Source organism: Melanostigma gelatinosum, assembly GCF_949748355.1.
Source record: "Melanostigma gelatinosum genome assembly, chromosome: 2".
Taxonomy (NCBI): domain Eukaryota; kingdom Metazoa; phylum Chordata; class Actinopteri; order Perciformes; family Zoarcidae; genus Melanostigma; species Melanostigma gelatinosum.
Genome location: NC_136635.1, coordinates 10,095,908 through 10,119,927, shown reverse-complemented (window position 1 = coordinate 10,119,927; position 24,020 = coordinate 10,095,908). Strand labels below are relative to the sequence as shown.

The following is a 24,020-nucleotide window of genomic DNA, read 5'->3' as shown; positions in this document are numbered from 1 at the left end:
TAAGTCATAATGATAAGCTAGTGTTATGTTTAAGATGATCAGCTGTCACATAATGTCTAGATGAGCCTGAGTCTCACCTGTTAACATACAGCATTTAAATATCAAATAAATGTTTTGTCTCAAGCTGAAGTTCAGGGGTCACCAGTTATGTACTGCTGCGGGAGGTTGTGCGCTCAAAGTTTACAGTGTAAACGTAACTTTTCTTTCACCAGCCAATAATTTCACAGTTTGTTCACTTTTAATATCTTTAATTTGACTTAAGAAACCCTGATTCAGAGAGTGCCACATGGAGGCCAAAGTGAGTACAAACAGCAGGTTACAGACTCCAGGTTGACCAACAGACCATCTAGAGGCCTTTATCTCAGTTAGCACCGCAGCAGTCAATGCAGAACGCTGCGGAAAACATAAAGTAAAACAAGACACAATTCAACACCCTACACAGAAGAGGATCGTAGTGCAGTCTATTTGCACATTTTCCACAAATTCAACAAAACGTAAAAGGTAATGCAGCACTTAAAAACAGAGTTTTGTGGATTGAATAAAACAAATGAATAGTTCACAAGTGTACAAAACAGCAGGCCTAACAAATGACTAGTGACCTCGTCTACTTACAGTAAAACTCGCAGAGAAAGATGTTCCGTTGCCTCTCAGAACAGTGTCAACACGTGTCTGACGAACAGAGCTTTAATAGTCGACGTCACACAAAACGAACCCAGTGTACCAACCGATTATCCAAGAAGACACGGCAGGCGAAGCCGCTACAAACCTTTGGATAGTCACACGCGCATAAGTTAAGAAATAAATACAACAGCTTTTTTTGTAATATCCAGAGCACCAGCACGCGCTCAGAGTTAGAAAAGAAACTGGATGTGAAACGACAAAAGAGTAGAAACGAGGCCGAAGACGTCAACCGGCAACATAAATAAGGCAGGAAGAGCTGACTCAGCTGTAAAACCAGTTCACGGTGTTCATCAGTACAGCTTTTCATACCAGCGGCATTTTGTCACCTAAATCCTTTTGCACTCCTACTACTTGGCCGTGGCTGATTTTGCACACAAAAGAAAAAAAGAAAAGAAAAAATAGTACAGAGACAAACATCATCCTAAATACTTCTAATGGTTTTAGAAACTGAAAGATTTTAAAAGACTAAAAATATGACTTGAATTAAAGGCCAGAGGTTTATGAGTCAAGTCCAAAAAGTTGCAGCATCAAGAGCCCTCAGCTGAAGATGTTACTATATCTCAACTAAATGTTTACACTTCTATACTCCGAAGACATGCACACACACACACACATTACACAGTTGTTACAAGTGACACAGATTCAACACAGTACAATGTATCCTGAGCTCTTCTACCTACAGCCGTGAACTGACTCCAGACCAGAGATACTTACAAAAACGTCTTGTCCGGGTTGTCTGACAGAGTTCCTGCTGCCGTGTGCTGTTTGCGATGCCCTTAATGTCACTGTGAGAGGCTGTTTCGGATCAGGAGGCCATAAAGCAGAGTCTCCTGGAAGCCATCAGTGACAAGAAGGCAACGTATACAGATCTTGTATGTTAAGAGAAAAAACTCAAACTCATTAAATGGCCTTGGTTGACCAGACTTGGCAAAGTGTGTTTCAATCACTGATCACTCAAACCCCAACTGCTGTAACTGAGATACGGAGCTGTTAAGATTCTAGATAAGAGCCGTTATATTTGATTGATTTGTTAATATTATGATTATTTGTTTCAAAAACTGTCTTTGTCCAGGTCTACCTCTTTCTGAAGGCTTTACATTTTTACAGCAGAAGGCCCAGATTCAGCTTCATGACACACTCTGTCTCCATTGTTGAAGAGGTCGGGCTGTAGTTCTTCCTTTTACCTCCTTCAGATAACACAGTGCATATTGTGCAGATGCAGACAGCTGCAGCAGCCGCGCTACCTTTTCTATCTGTGCCAGAAAAAAAGGGAGCAATCTGACTCCTACTGGTGTGTTCAGATGACATCAGACGCCAATCCCCTACTGGAAGATTCAGATGACATCAGAAGAGGTATCATTAGTGCTGGTTAATATTAAAATATTAAGGCGTAATGCATGTTCAGTTCAGGGGTGTCTTGTTTGATTTGGGTTTGTGGAAGGGAACCATCCGAGTTTCTTCAGAAGACAAGAAGCAGCCCGTCTTATTTGGTTAGGACGAAAATCTCCTTATTTGGATGTGTTGGTAGAATTATTATTATTTCAGTTCGTCCTCTACGTCTATTTGTTGGCAAAGAGCTGCAGGTCAAGGCGGACCCACACTTCCCCCGTAGGAACCTCGTGCAGCAGAAGACGACGCGTTACCGGTCCCTTGTTTTCCAACTCTTTCTTTATGGTTGCCACAGGTACCTCCGTCCGACCCAGAAATTCTGATATAAGCGAAAAAGAACATTTGAATTGGGTTTTAGAAGAGTTCAGAAAATATGATAGGTACATGTGGAGCTTCAGAAACACAAAGGACAATTTATTTTTCTTCATTAATATTCTTCAGATTTTTTTGAATCACAATATACAATATAGGTTACGGACTAGACTGCCATCTTTAGAAGTTAATCCAACGAAAAAACGTTTAGCCTCTTGCAATGTGGAAATCCGAGCGAGTCATTTTACTTCATATCCCACTTAATTTTACTGCTTTACAGAGAAATCAGCAGGAGTTAATGACGGACTGAGGGCGGAGAAGAAGAAGAAAAAGGGAAGAAACTGGCAGGTGACTGACCATCAGGTGAAAACTGGTCTTTCTCAAAGATGGTGATGGAGAGGACGTCCTGGTAAAGGTCTTTGATGTGGAACTGACAGTTGAAGTTCCACTTGGGGTTCAGAGTGTCGTTGAGCGTTCTGGACGTGAACATCTGAGCTCCCATGGTCACTTCACAGTAAGGGTTACTTTTACCTGGAGGAGGACATGAAGACAGGTGAGACGAGGGAAGGGAAGAGTAAAAGCAGATAGAGGAAAGGAGAAGAAAGCCAAGAAGAGATTAAGAAAATGATATAGAGAGAGAGGAGGAACAGAAGACGATAGAAGAGCAACAGGAAAAGAGGATTAAAGGGAAGAGGAGGAGAGTTGAGAAAAAGAAAGAACATTGAAGTAGCATGCAGCTGGGATTAACATCCAGATTCGACCAAAACATTTTAAGTTCATTGTGAACTGTAAGGACCACCCTGTAACATGAGTGTATCCATGCTCACCATTGGGTTTGGCTGGCTTGAGTTCAGTGGCCTCCAAGATGGTGACAAGAAGTCTGCCGATTCCACTCGCCTTCACAGTTCGGGCTGCAAACACACACACACACACACACACAGACACAGATTGATAAATCCCGAGATCGTCTCATTGGTTGCCATCAGGAACGGCTTAGTAGAGACAAGTGTAGAGACAAACCTTGATAGGCCTTGTCCCTTTTTTTCTTTTCGGTTTCAATAAATTCTTCAGATGCAGCCTTGATCTTCTGAACCCAAGCCGTCCTGAAAACACAAACACACACAGTGATCGTACAGGCCACCATACAACCCACCACATCTGTGTGTGTGTGTGTGTGTGTGTGTGTGTGTGTGTGTGTGTGTGTGTGTGTGAGTGCAGCTACCGTTCATTGATGTTGTCGGTCCTGAGTATGTAGACTCTATCGATGTGTGAGATGTGGAAGGTGGGCTCGTCGCTAGAAGGATCCGGCAGCTTCACCAGAACCTCATTTAGCAGCACAGGCTACAGGAAATAAAAGATTACGCAACATTAACAGTGTAGAGTGGCATACTGCCTCAGAAGAACACATTAAAACGTAACACAGAGGCCCAGCCCCAATCTCCACGCTCAGGGCTGAACACTCACTGGATTAACTCTCATCATCTGTAGTGCGTGAGTTCATGGTGGCTCGAAATGGAATAAAACGGAAGAATGGGACACACCATCATGTCATCCAGGCTGGACAGCAGATAAACTCATTACTTCCTTTTTACAACCACGTTTTAAACGTCATCAATTTCACTATGAACTACGGGCAGGTCCCTCAGGAATGTCTGCAAATATGCGGACCCACAGAAAGGGCGCATGATGTTGTTGAAAAGCCCTTATGCACTTGACGATTGGACAGTGGGACGGCTCTGAGCCCTCGCACACTTAGCAGGAACGCGCCTCACAGTCTGTGGATATTAGGATTGGGCCAAAGTGTGTGTGTGTGTGTGTGTTTCTTACCGGCTTGTAAATCTTGAGCTGTACATTGTTCTTGGTGCTGAACAGTTTATCAGGCCCGGACGAGGTGAACTGTTTAGCCGCATGAGTCAAAAGCAGAAAGTCGTTAAAGAGGAAAGCCCAGAGTTCCTTGTTGCTCTTTACCTTGTTCATCTGAAAAGAAACAATACGCATCATATTATTTATAATCACTGCAACGATAATTAAACAGTATCTACAAGGATTACAAAAACATTTGCACTTCTGTGTAACTGCTCAGTGATGATGGCGGCACGATCGTGAACTGTTCAGCATCAGAAGGCCTTTATTCTTTGAGCCAAAAAGCAAATGTTTACACAACAATATTATTCATGCTGCTGTATCATCACCGCCTTCTGCTCAGCTGAACCAGCTCACTGATCTCCATCGTGAAGGTTTTAATCTGGGGTCACGTGACCACAACACCCAGGGTCTGACACAGTAACGCTTCACGTATCCTCTCCCTCTACTCCCCGGTCTGCCTGCTCTCATGTAAAATACTCATTCGGTCTAAAATGTGAGTTTCAGAAAGGCTGCCGTTTTACTCACCTTGCCGCTATGGAGCAGCTTCCTGGGGCCCAAACAGTCGGTAAGAGAGTCAAAGACCAGGTGCTGTTGAAAGACAGGAACTTTAGAAGACACGAAATGTGGAAATCTCTCTTTTGATACCAACTTGTGAATATTCAATATAAAAATGTATACGTCATTGAATAATATTGAATTCATTGTTTTATAAATAATGAACTGGATTCATTATTGATGATACCAAGTTAATTAATAATACGTGTAATACCTCTGCAGCGCCGTCACACTGTACGTGGTTCTGGATCCATTCCAGTCGGTCAGAGTTCTCCTTCTCTCTCACGCCCTCGTTTACCTGATGAACACGGACAGTCGGTACAGAAGCATCGTTCAAATCTTTTCCACACAGAATGCAGAAGAAAAAAATAAACCAAAAATATCATAAAAGTAACAAGTGAGGTCATAAATGAGAGAATCAGTGAAGAAATTAACCTGTTTACAGAGTTCTTCCGCCTTCTCCAGAGCCTCTTTAAGAGGGCCTCGGTCAGTATGGCCCTCTACGGTGCTCTCCAGGATCTAAACACACACACACACACACACACACACACACACACACACGTTAATTACACACACAAATTAGAGACAAAAAGGGAAAAACACTCCAATTACACACAGTAAGGTCAGTATTCTGAGCACTTGATGAGGAGTTCAAACACAGACACACTCGTGAACATGAAGGCCTACGTTTTTGATGTGCAGTGGGTAGCGTGTGATCCTCTGCATGGGTTTCAGCAGGAAGCTGGACAGCGGCATCCCTTTACACCTGTAGTCTGTGGCAATTTTCTGATGAGAATACAAGATAATGTTAATAAACACATTCAAAGGGAAAATTTGCTGCTATTTATGTGGATGTCAAATCCGCGTTGATGATAAATGTAGTCAATTGAAGCAATAAATATCAACCCAGAACGTTTTTAAGAATCTGGTTTCCATCTTCATGGATGTACCTGCAGAAGATCTGGTTTCTAAAATACTACACGAGAATGATTCTAGGTCAATTCAAACACTCCCCGTCTGTCTTCACCTCTTCCTGTCCTTGAACACATCTCCATTATTCCTCCGTCTGCGTCTATGACCTGCTCTACTTCCTGTCTCTACTCAGTCCCTCCCTCACTCTCCTACCTTGAGGAAGTCCTTGAAGCTTGGCTCGCTGTTGATGCGCGTCTGGAGCAGCGTTGCTCCGTTGATCTGGCAGGAACAGAAGCGGATGTAGGGCTGCATGTGGGACAGCTCCGCGGCCAGGATGTCACCGATCATCTGCACCGGCATGTTCTCCCCACCCATCTTCTTACGCACATGTAGTGCCCTGCATACACACACACACACACACACACACACACACGCATGAACACAAGCATGAACACAAGCAGCTCTGTAGTTCTGGACAGACAGAATCCAGACACAACATTCAAATAGCTGCACTTGTATAACATTTTATCACTCCATCAGATCAACTGTCCCTTCTAGACGTCAGACAATCGGTCCTTGTGATAATTACTTGAGTAGTTTAGAGTTGCAGGACAGCAGTTCTTTCCAGTTGACGAAGATCATTTCCATCTCTGCCTCATTCAGCCGACCCGACTCCGACATAGGCTTCTGGAAAACCTGCACACAAAGAGAATTCGGATTTCCACAGACCGTCAGGTATGTGATCAGGAGATCAGGAAGACATCTTGGCACATCTCACCGTCATGAAATACTGGATAGATTTACTGTGTATGTAACTTCTTTCAGAGTGTGCCTCTGTTTGCATGCAAGTTAATAAGCAGGATATGTGTCCATTACCTCCAGAACAATCTGCAAGTCTTCCATGTATCTTTCCTCAGTCACGATCAGCTCATGGATGTAACCCTGTCTCCTCTTCTCCTGACTACTCAACGAGTCCAGGCTGTTTAGGTCTGCACACCCTGCAGGAGAGGAGGAACACACAACAGTGGGGGGGTTATTGTAAATTCAACCAGTGCAACAAACCCAAGCCACTTCTTGAACCACAGCAAGACTTTAGCACGGCCTTTACTGCCTCCTGCTGGACATTTGACAAAAATAAAAAGCATGACGCTGCTTTTGACTCATTCCTCTGCACACATTTACAGAATCTCTAAGAGAGGACGGAGACGACAAAGGGGAAGAAGAGGAAAGAGAAACCGGGAAGACTAGTCTAGATCATCATGCACACTTACCGGATACAAGGAGCCCATTCGGCTGTTGTGAGGGTCCCCCACTAGCTGACTTCTGCTCCCTCACTGACCTCTCTTGGCTCTCCCCCCCATCGGTCTCATCCCACAGGTTTAGAAAGTGGAAGCTGCTCTGTAAAGTCATTGCTATGTTTCGGTATCTCAAAGTATTTTAGTTTGTTTTCCGTCTCTCCTATTTGTCTCTTCGTCCTTCTGTACGGTTATCCTCTCGTTGCTGGTATCAGACTAAAGCTTCTCCTGGATCAAATCTGTTTGTACCAAAACAGGAAGAGGAATTCTTTCTTTCCTTATCACCCACTGACGTATGTGGAAAAAGCTTAGTTTTCTTTAGTCTAATTTTCAGTGACTTCTGCCAAATGGGAAGATTTTCTTGGATAATCCAGTCCAGATAACTAATATGACCACATGTTTGACTCTCCATCGAGCTGCGTACAGGTTGCAAAAACAGTTGTTCACATATCGTGTATCTCTCCATCTTATTCATGTGTATTGTGTTGACAATATAAACACTGCATACAACACACACACATAAAATCCCTGCAGAGCTGAAGGCTGATATTTCATTTAAAAATAATAAAAACACTTAAATGTCATCTCAATCCAATCTTTATTTGACATTTTATTTCAGAAATCAGAAAATATATTAGCCACATCTTTAAAATTAGTCGTAGCATCTCGTACCACAAATGTAGTTGTGCTTACAGCTGCTAAACTCTTGATGCAGCTTTCTGTCAGTGTGGTTCACACACTTCCACCGCAGCCTTGAACAAACCTAGAGAAGCGTGTGGTAAACTGAGAGAAAAAACCGATTTGCTTTCTTTGCATGAGGGTTCATCCTCGCAGTGAATTCGATGGCGGTGCACTTAAGACATCTGAACTGCATTGTAGCATCTTTCACGTAACTCCTTGATGTCAGGGGACCTCACAGATTCTCATGAGAAACTTCTCACTTTTTGATCGAAAGTTCACGGATCTATGATCCCGACAATAATGACGACCATGTTATTGTCACTGTGGGGAACACTACGAGCAGACATGCATTCACTTTCTGCACAGACAGAAACATTCAGAGCAGCAGCAGCATAGCAGGCTTAGTTCATATAAGGTGCAGCAATAGCTTGTGACATCACCCTTGAAGGAAATGTTTTTGTGGTTTTGAAGCAGTTTGCCATAAGGCGAAGTCTCCTGCTTCTGCTTTTACCATTTCCTGCCAAAATGTTTACAGCAAAAAGTAATGCTTCATCTCCAAACAGCTATTTAGTCATAGAAGAGATAGATCTTTCATTTTTGCCGTGCTCTGGACTCAGGTTTTTGTTAAACAAATATGTTACTTTATTCCTTCGTGAACATAATTCTCTGATGAATTTACATCGTGAGATTGCCACTTCATGCCTTGTTTCAAGCATTTTGAAGTTAAGTGCAGGGGTGCTGGGCTGGAATTTGGACTTTACATTATTTCTCACACACAGGCTTGGGGCGTATTGCACTCTCCTTTGCTGGTAGAAAGAACAACGCTTAGAAAGTTACAGCAAAACTTGCACATCGTGTCTGAATATAGACACGTCTCTCAGGACAGACGGAGACAAATAGTGGGCTCTGTGTGAGCTCTTAAAACTGGAGAGTAAGAATGGAAAACATTGTGTAAGCAAGAGGGAAAAAGTAAGAGGAGGGGGGAAGAGGGTGAAGCGGAACGCATAAAAGGGAAAAAACAAGTGTCTTGTGAAGAGAAGCAAATGAAAGGAAGTGGGACAAGCCACAGAGAGACCCACTATCCCTCTGCTTCAGATCCACGCAGCATCACTTCAAAATCAGTTCACAAGCCAAACAAGGAGCGAGTAAATCACCGAAGGCACCAAGGCTTTAACAATTCACAGAATCAGCATTGAGTCATAGCAGAGTTATTTTTCAGGTCCTGATTCATGTCAGAGGGAACACATGACTATCACGCAGACACCTGTTCACTCTCACACAGTAGCATTAGCTCAGTGGGAGACGTGAGCAGATAAGGAGTCCAGACACTGTGCCCCTTCAGAGCAGTGTGTAATAGTGGGTCTCTCTGGAGTCAGGAGTAGGAAGAAGGAAGAGGAGGAGGAAGAGGACTTTCTACCACCCTGGAAGGAGAAAGACACAGAAGGCGAGGAATGAAGAGGGAGGGAGAAAGTGGGAAAAACAGGGTAGAAGGAGAAAGTCAGCGAGAAGAAAGGATATCCAAATGAAGAGATGGGTGGATGAAGAGATATCAGTGATGGTAGATGGGGGTCGCATAGATGACCAAAGGATAAGCATTAGTTAGTCATAGTGCTTTGAAGCAACATGAAAGAAGAGCATCTCTGTGTCTTAAACATGCACGTTTCCTTTCATGTAGAGTCATGATACTATGTGTGAGGGATTTACTTACACTGCTGGCTGGGGTCACAATCCGCTGTGGTCATCTTTACGTAATTAGTGGGGACGAGACCAGTGACCCCGTTGATCTCTCCTTTCCACCAGTCATGGTCGTTCTTGTCAAAAACGTTGATCAGCTGACCTTTGGAGAAGCTCAACTCTTCCCCGTTGGCGGCTGTGTAGTCGTATATTGCTATCACCTGACAGACTGAGAGGGAAGAAAAGGAAGAGTTCAACACACCATTATTATATTCATGCAGTGTACTTTGTTACTCTTCACCTCTGGCCTTCACCTGGTAAAAGAGTGTGTGTGTGTGTGTGTGTTACCTGGTTGGGGTGCTGGCGTGGACTTGCCGCTGTTAGATCCCAGTACTTTGACATGAGAGGAGGGAAACCAGCCCTTCTGGCGCTTTTTACCACGGGCCTAGAGTCAGACAACAAACGTGGGGAATGAGGCTTTAATGAGACAGCCGGGATGCTGGTCAACATTCATCTCCAAATCTTTGAACATAGAGTTCTCCACCAGAAACCTCAGGTGCAGTGCAGTTCCCAACCTGCAGGCCGGCTCTCCCATGAGAGTTCATAAAGTAAGTCTCACTTTCAATTGTTCTTTTTTTAACCGTGTGAATAACTGGATTATTTGACCTCGACACGCCACCTAAAATTGTTAACCCCAACCCTAATAAAAACTAAACTGGTCATAATCAATACACCTATGCACAAGGTGAGTGGTCACAAGTAGACATTGCTTTGTTTTAGTGGGTCACAAGCCAAACAGGTTGGCTCATATATACAATGTCAAGAACTGCAGAGACCGTTTGTGGTCATCTACTGTCCAGTATGAAGGACTCACAGAGAACCCACTGTTTGAAACTGACCTGCAGTTCTCCGAGCCACCAGCCAGAGGGGTTCTTGCCGAGGATGACGATGAGCTGGGGGATTTCCAGATTCAGCTGTTCAGGGCTGGTAGAGGGACGGGGTCGAATCACCTGGGCGATCTCTGCGCACACAAGACACAAATGCAATATATGTTTCTATGTGATTCAGAGAGCGAGAGAGAGAGCGAGAGATTCGACAAGATGGTGACCCTACCTGGCTTCTTCTTTGCAGATAAACTTGATGTCTGAAAAAAACAATTTATATAATCATCACAAACCTTGAGAAGCACTTGTCTTTATCAAGGATAAACGTGTTTACGATGGGACAACATTCAAAGTAAATCTTTGTTGTTTCATTTGACCAGATGTGTATGTTGAGCTCATGATTTGTTCCGTTTTGTTGCTTAAAAATAAAAAAGAAAGTGGAACGAAAAAAGGACAACGCAACACAAAAGCATACAGGAAGTGAAGAAAATCAGGAGGCCCTTGCAATATAATGCAATCCAACTGCCACACAGAGTCGTAGAGTAATGGACTGGATGCAGTTTCTTCCCGCTATATAATGGCAGGTGTTGAGTGTTCTTACGTCGGTCTCTTTAGGTTTGACGTAGTTGCTGGGGAAGACGCCTGTGCAGTCGCCTATAGAGCCGTGCCACCACTCTCCATCTCTCTTGCTCACCAGGATCACATCTCCCTCACTAAACGTCAGATCAGTCGGCTCCGGAGAGTCATAGGTGTACAACGCCGTGTATTCTGAGAAGGAACAGAACTAATTAACATAAACGAACAGCAATGTACTCAATAAGGCTCCAGCTGATACAAGGCCTGTTGCCAACATACGCTGAGCTCCACAAAAGAAATCTATATGTCTGTATTTTTGTAACATTTTATGAGGATTTTTAGGTGGTTTAAGGGACAAACATTAACATTACGGTTTACGTAATGTACGATGATAAACTATGAACTCAACTACATCAAACAGATATTTCAGAGGATATTCTACTGCACCTTCAAGCTGAAGACTGTCGCTAGACTCCGAAGCATCAGGAGGGGAGCTCTTCATGCTGTAAACACAGAAAGACTACATTACCACACTTATTCATGCAATCAGTCTGCAATCATCAATCGTTCATCCATCCTCAAACGCCTATCTGGATCACAGAAATACCCAAAACATCTCTCCCTCCAGCTCCTCCTGGGGGGGATGCGAGGCGTTCCTAAACCAGACGGGGGTATGGAACCCTGCTGCATGGCCTGGGTCTGCAGTATGAGCTGGGTTACCAGAGACTCATACTTTTCAAAGGCTCGACACATTTTAACCGGCTCCTTTCAATACACAGGAGCAGTGGTTTTACTCTGCAATCTCATTCTTTTGGTTATCAGCCAAACCTCTTGATCGGAGGTGAATGTCGGAGCGTGCTTCCTCTTCACCACAACAGTCTGATACAACACCAGCTGGAATCATACTGTACGTACAACTCTGTGCTGTGGAGTGATGTGTAAGTGTGTGCGACTGTCTTAACACAGCACATTCCTCGTCACAGAGGAGGGAAGAAGTCATTTCTGCTGTAAATACCTGACATCCTGGAATTGTTAGCAAGCTTTTAGACTTGGGGACAGTCACTGACACAACCATGTGACTGATGCATGTTTTCACCGATTTACCCCGAGACGAATCAAAATCCCAACGGCCACAAAATATGTTGTTATGGACGGTGGACAGGTACGTGCTTCAGGCTTCTGAGCTTATGGGCATGTTTTAGTTTTTTATGATGTTGCATAAAGGGACAATGTACAATGAATAGGCCTTGAATGTTTAAAGAGTTATGATACAGCTAACTCTTGAGTTATTTACAGACCGCTATCACTGGATTACTTTGACACACAGAAAACTGTGAAAAACGTGATGATTCTCAAGCAACTTTTGCAGTTATAAGGAACTTCTTTTCAAATGGTTTCTAAGCCGATTTATAGAAATTTATTCGCAATGGATGTCGGAGATTACGACATCGGCGTGACCCTGAATCTGAAGATTTGTGCATCATGTGCGTTTGCCACACATTGTGATCAAAATCAGCGGGACAAACGTAGATAACATCCAGTTGTCTTTACGACACTGGCGTACACATAAAATATGCAAAGTGAGCTCTGAAGTATAGCGGGGGAACCAGTGGAAGTGAAATGCACGTCAGTACTTTGCCTGCTAAACCAATCACTGGCCTTCGTGGCCTGTTGCTAGTGAGGTCTCTAGAAACGGCTCCAAGAGGACTTTAAAAGAAAAACCCACCGTCCTCCCACAAGCTTCATCATGGGGAACACATACGTGTGCCCGAAGACTTACTCTGAACTCTCCTCTTCTCCCAGCAGCGTCACGTATGTTTTGGGGAACCAGCCCTTTTCACTGTTCAACTCTCCAAACCACCAATTCTCCTGCTGCTCCAACACCTGAATGACATCGTCCTTATTGAAGTTCAGATGGTTGTCTGTCTTTGCTGTCCACGAACACAGGGCCTGGGCCAACAGGTTACCCACCACCTGCTGTCAGGGCACAGAGAGAAAGACGAGTACAGTGAGTATTTGAGCATTGCATATGTCCAGACAATAATCACACTAGGTCAGTAGCTGGTGCAGCAGTAAAATGGCCCGTTGTAGAACGGTTTAAACCTCTCACCTGTCCTTGTGTCTCAGAGGGAGCAGGGTTTGGAGAGTGTGTTGGCGTGAAGGCAGATTTTGTGCCTGCTGCCTTGACAGCCTCGAGTGCATTGGAAAGCTGTGACTGGAGCGCCATTTTAGGAGCAGCAGCAGCAGCATTGTTAGCTGTGTCTGAAGGGGCCACTCTCGCCACGTAGCTTTCTGGGAACCAGCCCATCTTCCCCAGTCGGCTGCCGTACAGCCAACCTTCCTCCCGCTCTGTCGACTCATCAACCTGACAGACGGGAGAGTTGGAGGAAGACAACATTCCCTCTTTGCTGTTGCAGTTGTATCTTTAGTTAACTTTCAGTTTCAAGCTTACCTCGATCACATCGTCTGCAGTGAAGTTGAGCTCTTCATTGTTTCGGGCAGTGAACGGGTAGAGAGCTTTGAAGGATGTGAGGGCTGCTGACTTCCTGTGCTGTGTGGCCCTGGGTTGCCCACCTAAAGCAGCATATCAGACATAATAACGTGAGTTGAGCTTCAAAAGTGTTTTGATAAACACTGGAGACAGGAAGAGACTACAGAGAAGTGTAGAAAAGTAAAGAAACGTCCGTCTTACCTTTCCTCTCCTCCAGTCCTCTCAGCAGAGCCGTCAGTTTACTCTGAATATCCACCTTCCCTACTCCACTCAGCGGCTGCTGCTGCTGACGAGCTGCCTCCTCCTTTCTCTTTCTCACCTCCTCTGCTTTCCTCCTCTCCTCTTCCTCTTCTTTTCTCTTCCTCTCCTCCACCCTCTTTCTTTCCTCCTCACGCTTCCTCCTATCCTCGTCCTGCTGAAGCTTCCTCCTATCTTCATCCCTCTTTCTCCTCTCCTCCTCTTCCCTCTTCTTCATCTCCTCCTCTTGCTTTCTCCTCTCCTCTCCATCTCGAACGGCGGCTACGGCCGCCCTTTGTCTCCTCCTCTCCTCTTCCTCCTTTTCTCTTCTGCGCTCCTCCTCTCTCCGCTCCTCCTCTAACCTCTTCCTCTCTTCCTCCCTCTTGCGGCGCTCCTCTTCTTCTTTCCGTCTCTTCTCCTCGTTCCTCCTCTCTTCCTCAAGTTTCCTCCTCTCTTCCTCTAGCTGCCTCCTCTCCTCATCCAGCTGTCTCCTCTCCTCATCCTGCCTTCTTCTCTCTGCTTGCTTCCGTCGCTCCTCCTCTTCTCTTTTCTTCCTCTCCTCCTCTTCTCTTTTCTTCCTCTCCTCCATCTCTCTTCTCTTTTGCTCTGCCTCATCCTTTGCTCTGAGTTCTCGTTCAACCTGCTCCTTGGCGGCCTGGATGAGAGCCTGTTTCTCTCTCTCCGCCTCCTCCCTCTGTTTGGTCTCTTTCTCCTCCTGAAGCCTCCTCTGACGCGCCTCTTCATCCTTCCTGAGCTTCTCCTGCCACTGCCGCTCTTTTTCGATCTTAATAAGCCTGTGAGTGGGAAGCAAACATTATCTTAAAAGTTTGTACATCAAGGTAAAAATGTTATTTTTTAAAGTTTAAATTTTGAATGGACAATTTATAGTTGGTCGAGAATACCTCTGAGCTTCCTCCTCCTCCTGTTTTTTCCTCTCCTCTTCTCTCCTCTTCCTCTGCTCTTCCTCCTCCTTCCTTCGACTCAGCTCACGCCGCTTGTCCTCTTTGATGCTCCGTAGATTCTCAAGTGCTGCCTGCTGTTTTCTCTGGCTTTCTCTCATGTCCTTATGCACACACAAAAAAAACACACCTTTACTCGAGTGAAAGACATGAGACTTTATTAAAGAATAAGATGACTAGACAGCCACAACGAGATAAAGACTGAACACACAGCACACAGCATGCACAAACACATAGCATGCACATACATAGCTGCCGTAACATGGAGACATTTTTGGAAGGATGTAAGACAAAGAGAGATTTAAAAAAAAAGGCCAAAACAGCACGGACATAATATGTCAAAAGTATGGAGAAATATGAGCAGAACAATCAACAATAGAAGAGAGCAGAAAAGAGACAAGAACAACAAAGACACCTAAAGCAACAAAACCTTTAGTAGGTCGAAGAGGTTACGAAGGCAGGCCAGCAGACAGAAGACAGCCTGAAGCATTGAGTCCTCATCACCCACATACTGTGAAGTTGGGTAAGAGGGATTAGAGATGGGTGAGAGAGAAGAGGGAGGAAGGAAGAAAAGAGGAAAGGCATCCAGCACGGGGAAAAACAAAAGAAGATAGAGAGGAAGGGAAGAGAGGTCAGTTCAACAAAGGGATGAAATCAGTATCAGAAGGTAGGAAAGGAGGTTATGGTGGAAAGGAGAATGATTGAAGTAGAGGAAAGAGGCATCAAGCTGCAGTGGTAAGTATGTGATATATAGTATGTAACATGTATATAATACAAGTTAAAGGCACAAAATGGACAAGTGCTATGAAACCAGGCAAACAACATATAAAGATGGAGTTAGTTTGGTTTGTAATGAAAACAACCAGTTCTTTATTAAAGCTTCATATTACCAGCAACACACTGTTCATTTCATGTAATTTAAGAAACACACTTCTGTGCACATACTGTACTAACATGTACAGGTACTTATCAAACAACGAGTCTGATGCCATGTTCAGCTGCTCTACTAACGTTATTATGTATTGAACTCCTACCTGCACATCTCTGCTGTACTCGTCCATCTCAGACAGTTTGGCGGCGGTCTCTTTCTCCAGGGCTTCCAGCTGCTCTCGTAGTTTCAGACAGGTCCCTTTTTTCTCTGTCACGACCACCTTCAGGGTGGACCTGGTCGACACTACAAACCGATGAAATACAGTCAAACAAGCGAAAGTGAAAATCTCTTCAGTTACATTCTCATTGATCGGTTTCGCAAATTCTGCATATACAGTAATATGAGCAATACGAATATTTCTATGCTTTTCACTTCAGTATATTGTGAATTTACTGCGATATACACAATTCACCCATCAATGTGTTTATTTTTTTAATCAAACATCCATCAGTGCTGCTGTAATATGTTGTTGTTCATGAGCTCTGTCATTTCATCATCAATACTAACCAGGCAAGTTATTCACAGACATGTTTCGGAGTTTCTCAGTCAGTCTCTTCTGCTCCGGAGTCAGCTGGGACAACATCCTCTGGAACTCCTGACCAAGACGATATATGCATCAGAAGCAACAAGAAATGCATCATCGGGGGGGAAATATTTGGGAAAACATTTTTGCATTCTCTCTCAACAAAAAAACAGAGGAGACACACACACACACACACACACACACCTCTAGCTGTTTCTGCAGGTTGTTAATGTCCTGCTGGCGAGTCTCTTTCCTTTGATTGGTCAGATCCAGCTCCGTCTTCTGATGTTTCTTTTTGTTCTGAAAGTCACGCAGTCGGTCTGAGATCTGACGGTGCTTGTTACCCTGAGGTAGAGAGAGGATGACAGAAACTTAAACTCTCCTTAAAGTGTTCACGATGAATTAGACACAGCTGGACAAACTGAGGCAAACAGTGCATGACCACAGTGTGTCTACATTCTTGTGATAAGTTGCCCTGAAACAAAACTACTATGTCTCTCTATGACTCACCACAGCCTCCAGCTCCATCTCAAGACTCTGTTTCTTAGCTTTCAATCTGATGATATCATCCTGGTCCTGGTCCTTCTTTATCTTGAGCTCCCCTCGCCGCCTCCTCTCCCACTCCTCCTTCCTCTGACGCTCAAGCTCCCGCTGTGCAGCCTGGAATGAACCCACACAGGACACTGAAGTGTATGGAAGCGACTCTCTGCTGGGAACAATGAACGTGGGAGCATTCCTACAAAAAGTCACACTTGTAAATACAGACTCTACAGTCCCTCACCTCTTTTCTCTCTATCTCTCTCAGTCGCTCTTCTTCTTTCTGCCTCGCCAGCTCTTTCTGTCGCTCCAGCCTCCTCTCCTCCTCTCTCCTCCTCCTCTCCTCGACCTCCCGAGCCTCCCTCTCTCTCTTCTCTCGCTCCTCTTTCTGCTTCTGAGCGCGTCGCTCACTCTCCCTCCTCTCCGCATCAAGCAGCGTCAGACGTCTTTTCTCCAGCTCTGCATTTCCTCGCTCCAGGTTGGCTTTGAATTTATCCTCGAACGACACTGAATAAAGACAAATACAAAGCTTTGATGAAGTCAGGGTTGGTGCACTTTCTATGAAGATTGGGAGTAAGCAGTCAAATCAAAATCTAAATGCTGACTTGATCGTAATGAATAATGAACCTAGAGAACGTACTTTTATCTTTATTACGTTTCAGCACATGTTTTGAATAAACCCCAATCAACTCTATTTTAACGTATTAAAATGGCCAATGTCAGACATTATCTCAAAAATGTGTTAAAGATTCATTTCACAAATTATTAATTAATGACTTTTTTGAGCTTGTGTGTTTGGAAAAGAGGATAATGGACATGAAACATGAATAAACATATCAATATACATTACGATGATATTTAAGGATTTAAAAATAGCATTTAGCTGTGAACTTTATATTTAAAAACACTTTACATAAGATTTAACTTTAGCTGGTACAACTTGTGACTGTGTGTAAGACGATAGTGTGTACAAACCCAACACCAAAGTGTGCTGCCCTACACTTTGACTGGCTACAGTTCAGGCAAGCGGCCTCTGTGTATGTCACAGCAAAGTCTGTGTGCTTATACTGTTAAATTCTGACTCACCAGTATGAGTGCAAAAATAACCAGTGAGTTTGACAGCCATAGCCATTGATCATACCGAGTGATCTTATCTGGCTACTAGGTATTGTTGCTGCCTTGCATTCTCTGAGCATTGGAGACTGAACATTATGCAGCAAGGCTACACTGTGTTTCGGGTTGGTCGTGTGAGGACTGACTGTTTGCTTTGGCTTTCTGTGGAGGTTCTATGTCCAAGTCATCAGTCAGAGCAGCATATAGAGAAGAGCTGGATCCATTCACTGCACCCCTGGAAGAGAACATAATCAAAATATTAAATAAACATACACATTAATGTCGTCCATGTTTAATGCACTTAAATACACTTATACTCTACAGGGCATTTGCAATGTTTTGGTGAAATTGCACCATATGTGTGCACATACCTTTGCAAAGGTGGTACCAGTTCAGTTGGCAGAGTTAGCGGCAGTGGTTGTCCAATTTTTGCCATGTCCACAAGATGCATTGCCAGTATGAACTCCTCAGCTTTCAGTTTCCCGTCCTTGTCCACATCAGCTAAAGTCCTGTGGGAGGGTTGCAAGTCCGAGGTGCGAGGTTTAGACGTGATTTCAGACTCACAATCACATACAGGATAGGAAGGTACTTTTTGAGAACCAGGAAATATCTTGCACCATTAGAGAAGGCCTTCAACATAATTACAACTCTTTGTTTTCACATTTCTAGTTAAGGTTAGCAACTAAACTTCTCAGCTGCTTCTGATCTACATTGACAGTCCAGTTTATAAGTTGAGGCACAAGTTAAAGGGAACAGTTACAGGAAACAACTGCATACAAAAAGGATTTCGGGAGTTAAAACACCTCCCAGAAAAATCATAGCAGAGGTACAGTATTCACACAAACTTTCACAATAACCAATATCATTTCCTTGTAATCAATACTAAAAGCAGCCTTGACCTGGAAACAAATAATTCCACAACAAACAAAAGGCCTATCGTCATACAAGCTACAGTGGAATGAAGTTTCTTATGTCTAGCAGTCAAACCTGACTTTGGCTCTTGAACACAACACGTAGCAGTAAGAGGAGATGTACACACAAACAAACAGATGTTCTCACCAGATGGAAGCCAGCTGTGTCTGAGTCAGCATCGTGGTCGCCATGGCACCTCTCACCTGCTGACCTGGCAACAAGAGTGACAAATGTCAGAACACCTGTATAACCCAGATGTGTGGGTGTGGTGGAGGAAGGAAAGGGTCAAGGGTGTGTGTTAGGGGCTGTACAGTATGTGCCCATTTACTCATTAAACTAAAATGTGGCAGGTGAACATAGAGGCCAGTCCCGTAAATCAACACAGCTGGTTTCCAAGAATAATTCCAGGTCCTCTTGATGTTTTAATAAAAGTGTAAAATATGTCTGATGTTGACTGAGGAAATGAGAAACTTTTAATCTGCAAAGAGATTCGACCAAGAGCTCAGAAAATTGATTCATGTAATGTATTTAATGTGCTAGAATGCACATAATGTGCAAAGTCACACTTGCAGAAATGATCTGTAAGTGTGACTGAAGTGAGTGAGTGTATATGTGTCATGGGTGTTTCAAAAGAACCGGTCCAACAAGGCTTGCAGCAGTAACAGAGCGAGAAGTGCATACTTGGCTGTGTGTGTGTTGAGAAACTGCCACTGTGTCTAAACGCACTCACATCTGGGGCAGAAACACCCTCCACTTCCTTAGAGTTAGTTAAGACTTGACACACACAGAAGGAAAGAGGGAGACAATCGTTATGAAATCATGAGGGACTGATGTTCATGAACATCCACGCCTGCATTCCAGGCAGTTTGGTTTTGTATGACCACCTTAATGTTCATATACATACACACACACACACACACACACACTTCGTACCACTGAGGTATCCTGACATGTGTTTATCCAAGCTGTTGAACTGCTGTCTGTATTTGAGTCTGGAGGCATGTGGCACAGCCCAGTCGTTGGGAACAGTAACCAAGGGAGACATCACAGAAGGGGAAGAGGAAGCGGAGCTGAAAGACAAACACAGGCGACACATAAATACGAGCTGAATGCAACAAACTACAGCAGCACCAGTGTGTTTTTGCACTTCAAAAAGATAAGCACTGGAGAAATTGCTTAAATTTGCGTGTGTTTTTGTGTGTGTGCGTGTGTTACCTGATAGATCCCAGGTCCAGCATGGATGAGGCCTTGTTCATACCAGAAGAGGAGAGTCCGAGCGGAGAGGAATAGGGGGATGCAGAGCGAGGTAGGCCTGACAACACAAAGCACAAACACACATCCATTACATGCTTTCATAGAATTATCTGTGATATCATAAGGGCTGTCCTCGACTAAAGAAATTATTATTATTTTTTTTTTTTGAATTTCTTTATTTGATAGTAGGCATCAGACATTTACAGATGTCTTCCAGACAATGCATATACAGATCTTCAGACGATGCCCATTTCAGTTACACACGTATAGAACAAGGAGTGGAAAAGACTCAAGAAATTCTTGGTCGACTATCACTCATACGATTTTGACGATTAATCAGTAGCGCCAGATATCATGATGACATTTAATGGTAGGCTTTAAACCACAAACTCTTGATGCTTTTTATAGAGTTTCAGAAAGAGTGAAATGGGAGGGGAGCTCTACAACGGGTCAGTAATATAGTGCCATCCAGCCAAGCTTGCCAAGGACGAGGAGGCTATTTGTATGGAGATGAGACACTGAGACCGGACTCTGCAAAACCAGACCAGAATCATTGCTTTTCCCCCAGAAATATTTCATCATCTGCACTCTGCTGCAAACATATATACGATATTGACTCTCAGAGTAGGGCATCAGAGAAAATAAAACAACTTGCACGTGAAAATCAGGAAGGACAGATGAATGTATTGAACCAGACATGAGACTAAAAGTGAGAAATGAAGATCATCTGTACCAGGGGCCAAAGCTCCAGCTGCGTATGGGTCGAGAATTCCAATGGTGCCATTAGGCAAGGTGGCACTTCCCATGGTTGGCATCAGGGGCCTGGAGGAGGTGGAGGCCATTAGAGGGCTCAGGCCTGTTGCTGTAGGAACCAAAGGGGTGAGGCCCATCATTGGGGTCAAAGGTGAGAGTCCAGGGGATGCCATTGAGAGAGGGGTAAACATTGCACGGTTTGTCCCGGTCATCATGGACATGTTAGGCACAGTAGCCATACCTGGGGGACACACACACACACACACACAATAGGAAAACCAGTCAGATAACACAGCAGTCAAAATGCATGTGTGCAAACAGTCAGATACACTTCGCTTGTCAGTAGTTGTTAAAATCCCCCAAATGAGCTTTTTGTGTATGCATTTACATATTTTAATCTTCACATATATTTTTGTGTTAAAGCAAATTACACATTGTGGAGAGTTAATAACAACAATAATAATAATATGATTGTACCATAGGCTGGGTTGGTCAATAATGAGGTGGGGTTAGTGAGGCTGGGAGCAGGCACTGGAGGCTGCTTCATGATGACTGGCAGTGCTGCGGGAAGCTGTGTACCCTGGAGTTTTAGCTTTATGAGCTTCATAGCGATGGAAAACTCCAACCTGTCCATCTTCCCATCTTTATTCATGTCAGCCAGAGCCCTGAGAGAAAAATGAAAAACAGAGAGAGCGAGAGAGAGAGAGAGAGAGAGAGAGAGAGAGAGAGAGAGAGAGAGAGAGAGAGAGAGAGAGAGAGAGAGAGAGAGAGAGAGAGAGAGAGAGAGAGAGAGAGAGAGAGAGAGAGAGAGAGAGAGAGAGAGAGAGAGAGAGAGAGAGAGAGAGAGAGAGAGAGACCAGTTAAGATCTTGTGCTTCAAGTACAGATTTCAGTGAAAACTTGCAGAGTCGCTCAAAAATGCGAGTGTGTGAAAGTCTGTGCGTTTATCACCATATCTCAGCCAAAACTGAAGCAGGAAGCCCCGATCGGAGTAAAAACTTCCTTGCCTGCTCCCCTACAGAAAGAGACAGAAAGGGAAGAAACAGAGAAACACAAGAAAATTGAGATTCCTTCGCATGCAAAGCTGAAATATGTGTCTGCGTGCAAAACGTCACTATCTACAGCATTGTTGTGCCTGCTTAATCACCCGAGCATGCCAACAATATTGAGTTCATTTCAGAGCTACTTATATTTACATTTGCCTGAGTATTATTGGGAAACACTGTGCTTTATACAGCTAATGGACGTGTCCTGGTAAAATTGCATTGTGAAATGTACTGGCAGGGAAATGACTTATTAGTGTGCATACCTGAGACATAGCCAGACATCGATGGGAAGAGGGTGTCAAACATCTGATCATGTTTGACCCTCTCCTGTGGAGAGATCGCCCAAACACTTGTGCCACCTAGAGAGAAACAGAAGAAATGTCAAAGTGTGAAGAAGAAATCTTATTCTACTCTGCAAACCTGCTCCTGGAACAGGCCCATGGCTGTTTTACCTTCTCATTGTTTGAATAAATCACACAAGTACACACGGAAAACACGTATGTCTGAGCAAAGCAAACAAGCAGGATTACAAACAAGTAAAGAAGCATTTTATGACATTTAAAAAAAAACAGGTGCACACACACGCACGAGAGAGCGAAAACCCTGAGGCCTCAGTGGCCGTCAGGAGCTGGGAATGCACTGATATTGACAAAGTGATAATGAAGCGCACTGTTACTGTGTCACTTTGTTCAGACAGGAGGGCAGAACAACACTTGACTGCACACGAGTGTTCACTCCGCGGTCCATCAGCAGACGCAGTGAATGGACGGCTTACTTCATAACAACAACGCATACACAGTTTCGGTAACTTTACTCCTGTGACTGGCACCATAAACAAAGCTGGTGTCGAAATATGGAAAATAATTTTCGATGGTACTAAATGTAAACTGGTCCAGAAAACGGCACTGGAGCTTCTATGATACCTCACCCATACAAACCGTAAGAAACACTAACAGACACAGTGTGTGTTCAGACAGATGTATTAGAACTATCAATGTGTTGGCTTAGACGATCTGCAGAGCCAAAAATAACACACAGCACTCAATGCACACACACAAGCTGCAGTGGTCTTACCATTCATCTTTGCAGGTGGCAGAGGGGGAACTCCTGGTGGTGTCCTCAGCTACTGCTCGCAGCCATCTGCAAAACACACAGTCACAGCCCAGTCATCAGTCAATACTGCAGCTGCAGCTAAGACAGGACAGTCACTGAGAGGAAGGGGGGGAGAGAGAGAGAGAGAGAGAGAGAGAGAGAGAGAGAGAGAGAGAGAGAGAGAGAATTGCTAAAGAGAGAGAGAGAGAGAGAGAGAGAGAGAGAGAATTGCTAAAGAGAGAGAGAGAGAGCGAATTGCTAAAGAGAGAGAGAGAGAGAGAGAGAGAGAGAGAATTGCTAAAGAGAGAGAGAGAGAGAGAGAGAGAGAGAGAGAGAGAGAGAATTGCTAAAGAGAGAGAGAGAGAGCGAATTGCTAAAGAGAGAGAGAGAGAGAGAGAGCGAATTGCTAAAGAGAGAGAGAGAGAGCGAATTGCTAAAGAGAGAGAGAGAGAGAGAGAGAGAGAGAGAGAATTGCTAGAGAGAGAGAGAGAGAGAGAGAGAGAGAGAGAGAGAGAGAGAGAGATATTCTGGTCAGTCAGCAGAGTTAAACAGAGCTCCTCCTGTTCTCTTCCATCAGGAGCACTCTGGCCTCGTCCCAAAGCTTTTAAACTACTGGGACATGTTCCAATACTATCCACACAGCCCATGGTAGTGGCCAGATACCAACACTACACAAGCTACACTGATGAACCTTCAATTGAAAGCATTTACACCACAAGGCAAATGGTAACATGATGATGCTAAGCAAGTTTATTTAAATATTTTTACCATCTTTGTATTCCAATACCCATACTACCGTACTAGTTAGTTTGCCAGAATGTATGCATGTCAAATGCAGTATGCCAAACAATACCAGGACGTCCTACTGCATCCTACTGGTCGCATTTTGCAGCAAAGATTTAAATGATTTTAAACCCGCCTTCCCGTCACCATTGACCACTCCTTTCTCAAAGTATGCTACATCATGCTTGTTGAGTCAATCACATGCAAAGCAAGTGTGGGAATCCAGCTGCTGTCGCGTGAACCTATTCTGCGTGGTGGGAGGGCCCAAATAGACTGCAAGGTTACGGTTCGTACGCTTTAAGTCAGGGGTCTCAAACTCATCTTCACTCCGAGCCACATCAGCATCACGGTCGCCCTCAAAGGGCCGGTTGTAAATGTAAGACTGTGTAAATGTAACTACTCCTAACATATTGGTAAATAACTGTCTTTGCATTTGATTATTCAAGTGTAAAAATATTGTACATGCAGTTATATAAATGTAAACATATATTTAAGCACATTTCTGTTGTTATAACTTAAATCCTTTTAATTTAGGGTTAAGAAACCCACATTACTCTATCAAAGA

General features: G+C 44.0%; 1 protein-coding gene across 2 annotated transcripts in view; it reads right to left on the bottom strand.

Annotated features, from left to right (window-relative positions):
* Positions 1–241: 241 nt before the first annotated feature.
* Positions 242–24,020, bottom strand: part of itsn2b (intersectin 2b) — a 30,086-nt gene continuing 6,307 nt past the window's right edge. For both annotated transcript variants that reach the window (XM_079292245.1, XM_079292246.1), the window contains exons 2-40: positions 22,655–22,720; positions 21,844–21,939; positions 21,486–21,549; positions 21,013–21,200; positions 20,516–20,776; positions 19,744–19,840; positions 19,462–19,598; positions 18,676–18,739; positions 17,988–18,125; positions 17,763–17,851; positions 16,748–17,010; positions 16,477–16,626; positions 16,171–16,311; positions 15,951–16,038; positions 15,547–15,686; positions 14,456–14,616; positions 13,518–14,347; positions 13,278–13,399; positions 12,936–13,190; positions 12,606–12,802; positions 11,273–11,328; positions 10,851–11,017; positions 10,479–10,509; positions 10,265–10,386; positions 9,714–9,810; positions 9,400–9,594; positions 6,592–6,713; positions 6,305–6,411; positions 5,929–6,112; positions 5,491–5,589; positions 5,239–5,322; positions 5,018–5,101; positions 4,774–4,836; positions 4,210–4,359; positions 3,605–3,723; positions 3,403–3,485; positions 3,210–3,293; positions 2,740–2,913; positions 242–2,389 (exon numbers count right to left, since the gene is read on the bottom strand). In XM_079292245.1, the coding sequence (XP_079148371.1) occupies positions 2,241–2,389; positions 2,740–2,913; positions 3,210–3,293; positions 3,403–3,485; positions 3,605–3,723; positions 4,210–4,359; positions 4,774–4,836; positions 5,018–5,101; positions 5,239–5,322; positions 5,491–5,589; positions 5,929–6,112; positions 6,305–6,411; positions 6,592–6,713; positions 9,400–9,594; positions 9,714–9,810; positions 10,265–10,386; positions 10,479–10,509; positions 10,851–11,017; positions 11,273–11,328; positions 12,606–12,802; positions 12,936–13,190; positions 13,278–13,399; positions 13,518–14,347; positions 14,456–14,616; positions 15,547–15,686; positions 15,951–16,038; positions 16,171–16,311; positions 16,477–16,626; positions 16,748–17,010; positions 17,763–17,851; positions 17,988–18,125; positions 18,676–18,739; positions 19,462–19,598; positions 19,744–19,840; positions 20,516–20,776; positions 21,013–21,200; positions 21,486–21,549; positions 21,844–21,939; positions 22,655–22,661 (5,658 nt within the window). In that variant the 5' untranslated portion in view covers positions 22,662–22,720 and the 3' untranslated portion in view covers positions 242–2,240. The remainder of the gene's footprint in view (positions 2,390–2,739; positions 2,914–3,209; positions 3,294–3,402; positions 3,486–3,604; positions 3,724–4,209; positions 4,360–4,773; positions 4,837–5,017; positions 5,102–5,238; positions 5,323–5,490; positions 5,590–5,928; positions 6,113–6,304; positions 6,412–6,591; positions 6,714–9,399; positions 9,595–9,713; positions 9,811–10,264; positions 10,387–10,478; positions 10,510–10,850; positions 11,018–11,272; positions 11,329–12,605; positions 12,803–12,935; positions 13,191–13,277; positions 13,400–13,517; positions 14,348–14,455; positions 14,617–15,546; positions 15,687–15,950; positions 16,039–16,170; positions 16,312–16,476; positions 16,627–16,747; positions 17,011–17,762; positions 17,852–17,987; positions 18,126–18,675; positions 18,740–19,461; positions 19,599–19,743; positions 19,841–20,515; positions 20,777–21,012; positions 21,201–21,485; positions 21,550–21,843; positions 21,940–22,654; positions 22,721–24,020) is intronic.